Below are 3,727 nucleotides of genomic sequence, written 5' to 3' on the forward strand. Positions count from 1 at the left end.
GCATTCCTGGTGTGCTTTGCTGTAAATACAGAATTGCTAAGGAAATTGCACTCAACTTCACATTTCTACAATTTTCCTTGCAGTTATAAAGGAAACACAGTAATGCTACATGGCAAAATGGCAGCATTTATTAAACATAAACTACCCTGACTAGATCACAGAGTAAGACCTTTTCTACATGGATTATTTGAAGTGTCTAGCTCCTTTTGTTGCTTTCTCCTTATATCTCCACAACAAAGAAGACTAAAAACTTTCTTTTAAAAAAATTAAAGCTGGGAATTCAGGGAACCTGATAAATAGATTGCTACAAAAATTTAACAATGCTCAGTTGCCAAATTCAGGGAAAAAACAAGAAGAGAAAAATGTGGTGTTGGGGGGGGGGGCCTGCCAGGGAACTGGTCCAGGAAAACTGTGGGGAGCCCTGTTGTCACTGTACTGTATCAGCAGCTGCAGCAGCAATGGGGAAGCCACACAACCCTTTCCCCATATGGCAAATACTAAGGCCCTGTCCACACAGGTTACTTGCCCTGAGTTCAGTGCTTTTAGGAAGTGGTGGGGGTGTTTCCTGCTTCCCCACAGCATCATGGTGCATTCATGCACCGCTGGGGATTTCCCAGTCTTTTCTCTGATCTTCTTCAAACCTGCTTTGCTTCAGAGTTTTGGGGAAAATCTTTGTAAAGCCTTGATCGCTGCGGTGTGGGTGAGTAGATGTGGATTTTCTGGCCCACATGGCAGCCATTCCCTGACCTTTCCCCCGTGGTAGCCATTTTCTCCCTGCCACCAGTGGGATTTACATTTTTTAAAAGGCACTAGAATATTTTTATATCAATATACTGTTGAAACAATAGGCATAGCAGGTTCTCTGAATTCTCAGCTTTTATTTTAAAAATTGTAAGTTTCATACCTGTTCTTTTTGCAGAGGTATAAGGAAAAGTGCATGTCTTCATAAGGGAAGGAGCTGGAGACTTTTTTTAAAAAAAATGAAAAAGCTGGGAGAACCTGTTACACCTATTTAAAATGGTATATTGATATGACTGTCTTCTCCCCTGTGTTCCTGTTTGGGAATTAAGATCACAGTGAAAGGCCCTCCTGACTGTCCCACCAGTCAAAGGAGCTTGTCTCGTGGCCCCACAAGAGAGGGCCTTTTGGTGGTAGCCCCAAGATTATGGAGCAACCCTCTCAGGGAGGTGCACCTGCCCCCCTCACTTTCAATCTTCTGGAGGCACTTGGAGACCGTTTTATTTAGGACTCCATTTGACTGATTTACTTTTTACTTATTAGGCAGTTCTAACAGATTTTAAATTGTGATATTTTAGGTGTTTTTCATAATTATTGTTTTATTTCCATTCTATGCCATCTTGAGTTCTGCAAAGTAGAAAGGCAGCTAGGAAATGTTTTAAATAGATAAATAAATAAAATTATGATATTCCAGTGCTGATTTTTTAAAAAATTGCAAGAGCCCTTATGGCCCAGGGGAGGGGGGTGGTGGCCATTTCTGGGGAACTGGGACAGAGAAACTGCAGGAAATCTGTGATGTGGAAGTCTTGTTGCTGCTGCACTTTATCTGCAGCCACACCAACAATTGGGGAAACAAAAAAAACCCAATCCCTGTGCGGAAGTCAGCTAATTCAGAAAAAAGGTAGGAGGAAGAATGAAGTCTGGCAGATTTAAAATAAAATTATAATCATTTTTTGGGGAAAATAGATAATGCTTCCTGGTTTTGATAAATCACAAATGGGTATGATGTAACCTTTTAGCTTGCCCCACTTGGATTTAAATTTCTACTACAACTTTAATATTAGTATTATTTAAATGTAACTGCCACAGCTTCACCCCTTAAGTCTTAGGGGTTGTAGTTTGGTCAGAAGCTGAGAATTTCCTTTTAGCGATTCCTAAACCTCTCATAGAACTAGAGGTTCTAGGACTGTGATAGGTTTGAGATTATTTTGCAAAAAACTATCATGTAATGGGTTCAGGATTCCTGAAAAAAACACAGATTTCAATCTTATACAGCAGACTTCTTTGGGAGTGTGAACTTGGTGAGGCTTCCTTCTGGGTAAACATGCAAAGGACTGGGGTATAGTTGGTGTTGCACTATATGAAAGTTCCAGGTACGCACTAACCAGTTGTTTTAAGCAAACCACTGTCTTACAAATTGGCATTCTATGTTCTGCCCATTTTGTGACTGGTTGCTTATTTGAGAGCCCAGAAGACCAAAGAGAATATTTGCTGTTGTGAAAGGTTTAGCACCATCTGGTGGGCACCTTGAGATGTCAGACTGCAAAATGAAGACCATTGTTTTTCAGCCAAAGCCCTTTTCAGAAATTAAAAGATTGCCAATACAATCATACATAAAGGAAGATCTTTCTAGTTATGCATTATTGTTATTTTGTATGAATAGGGCAATGTCTCTATGTTGTAGCTTTTGTAAGCATCATTAGAACTCCATATTTGAGGGTACAGGTTTGCACAACATACCAAAGCTGGAAAATTTATATGTAGCCCTATTCACACAAAATGGTGACTGCATGTGTTGAGAGGCCAGGTTGCTAGAAATGTAACATCTGAAAAGGGCTTTGGCTGCAGAGCAATCCAGATACAACCACAGCCACTACAAAGATGCACTTTCTTTACCTTTCAGCAAACATGTTGACTATGATTTCTGAACTATCACCAATGGCATTCTGGAAGTCTTTGAGTAATTAGAGTTATTCTCATTGGTATATTTAAAAAGAATCTCCACTTAGTAGGTAGAATACTTCTTAAAAACACAGAGGCAGCCCAATGTGGCTCAAACGAGATACCTTGGTTCAAGGGAATGCAAACTCAGAGCTCCTGCTTACTTGTAACTGGAGTTCTATATTGTCATAATCGACAGACCAGTGGCACTCCTTTCTTAAATCTGCAGCTTTCATCATACTTGGAATTAAGTGAATATGAGAATACTCTTTATTTTTTGCAGGCAGCATTGGAGCTTTTCCCCATGGAAAAAGACAAGGTGTTAATCCTTTCAGTAAGTAGCTTCTAGAACCAATCTCTCCTCTTCCCCCTCCATTTTTCTTGACAATTATCTCCACATCATGACGCTATTCCACTTTACAGATCTTTATGTAGCTACCCAAACATCACAACTAATGAGACTGGCTGTTCTGGAGTTATTTCAAAGAAAAAGAGTTCTATAGAACCATTCATCAGGCAGATGTTACCAAAAAAAATTGAAAATGAAGGGGGGGGGGAAACCCAGGTCCAGGTCTTGAAGGCTCAGTCATAGCAGCTGTTGATGCTGGCTGCTGGCAGATCCCAGTTTGATTGCTGTGTTAGTTAACAGTACTTGTATTCTGGGAAGAAGCAACAAATAATGAAGGTTCGCCTCATTTGCAAAAATGAGTAAGGTCCAAATGTCACCCCAAGCCCATGGGAGAATCATGGTTCCCTTTGCAAGCTAAGAACAGATGGAATAATTTCCTATTCTTTATTTTAACAATGGCTGAGCTAAATTTATGAAGGTTCACAATGGCCCCGGTCACACAGCAAAGTTGCCGCAGGAGAGGCATGGGAGTCCCGCGGATTTTCCGGGCGCGATCACACCCCAAGATCTGGGAAGCGCAGTGCTCCTGTGGCAAACCCGTGGCTCCCTGCCGAAGGTACAGAGATAAAAACTAGTACCTATGAGGTACTAGTTTCCGGAAACCGCGGGTCAAGGGCGGGCGTCTGGCCGCGTTTCCGG

At 41.2% G+C, this 3,727-nt stretch overlaps 1 protein-coding gene across 1 annotated transcript in view; it reads left to right on the forward strand.

Annotated features, from left to right (window-relative positions):
* The window catches only part of SMOC1 (SPARC related modular calcium binding 1), a 94,092-nt gene extending 91,071 nt beyond the window's left edge, over positions 1-3,021 (forward strand). Inside the window, exon 12 of the mRNA XM_015407974.1 lies at positions 2,963-3,021. Coding sequence (XP_015263460.1) covers positions 2,963-3,021 — 59 coding nt within the window. The remainder of the gene's footprint in view (positions 1-2,962) is intronic.
* Positions 3,022-3,727: the final 706 nt, after the last annotated feature.

The sequence above is a fragment of the Gekko japonicus genome, unplaced genomic scaffold (genome assembly GCF_001447785.1).
Source record: "Gekko japonicus isolate JY-2015 unplaced genomic scaffold, Gekko_japonicus_V1.1 scaffold1, whole genome shotgun sequence".
Classification (NCBI taxonomy): domain Eukaryota; kingdom Metazoa; phylum Chordata; class Lepidosauria; order Squamata; family Gekkonidae; genus Gekko; species Gekko japonicus.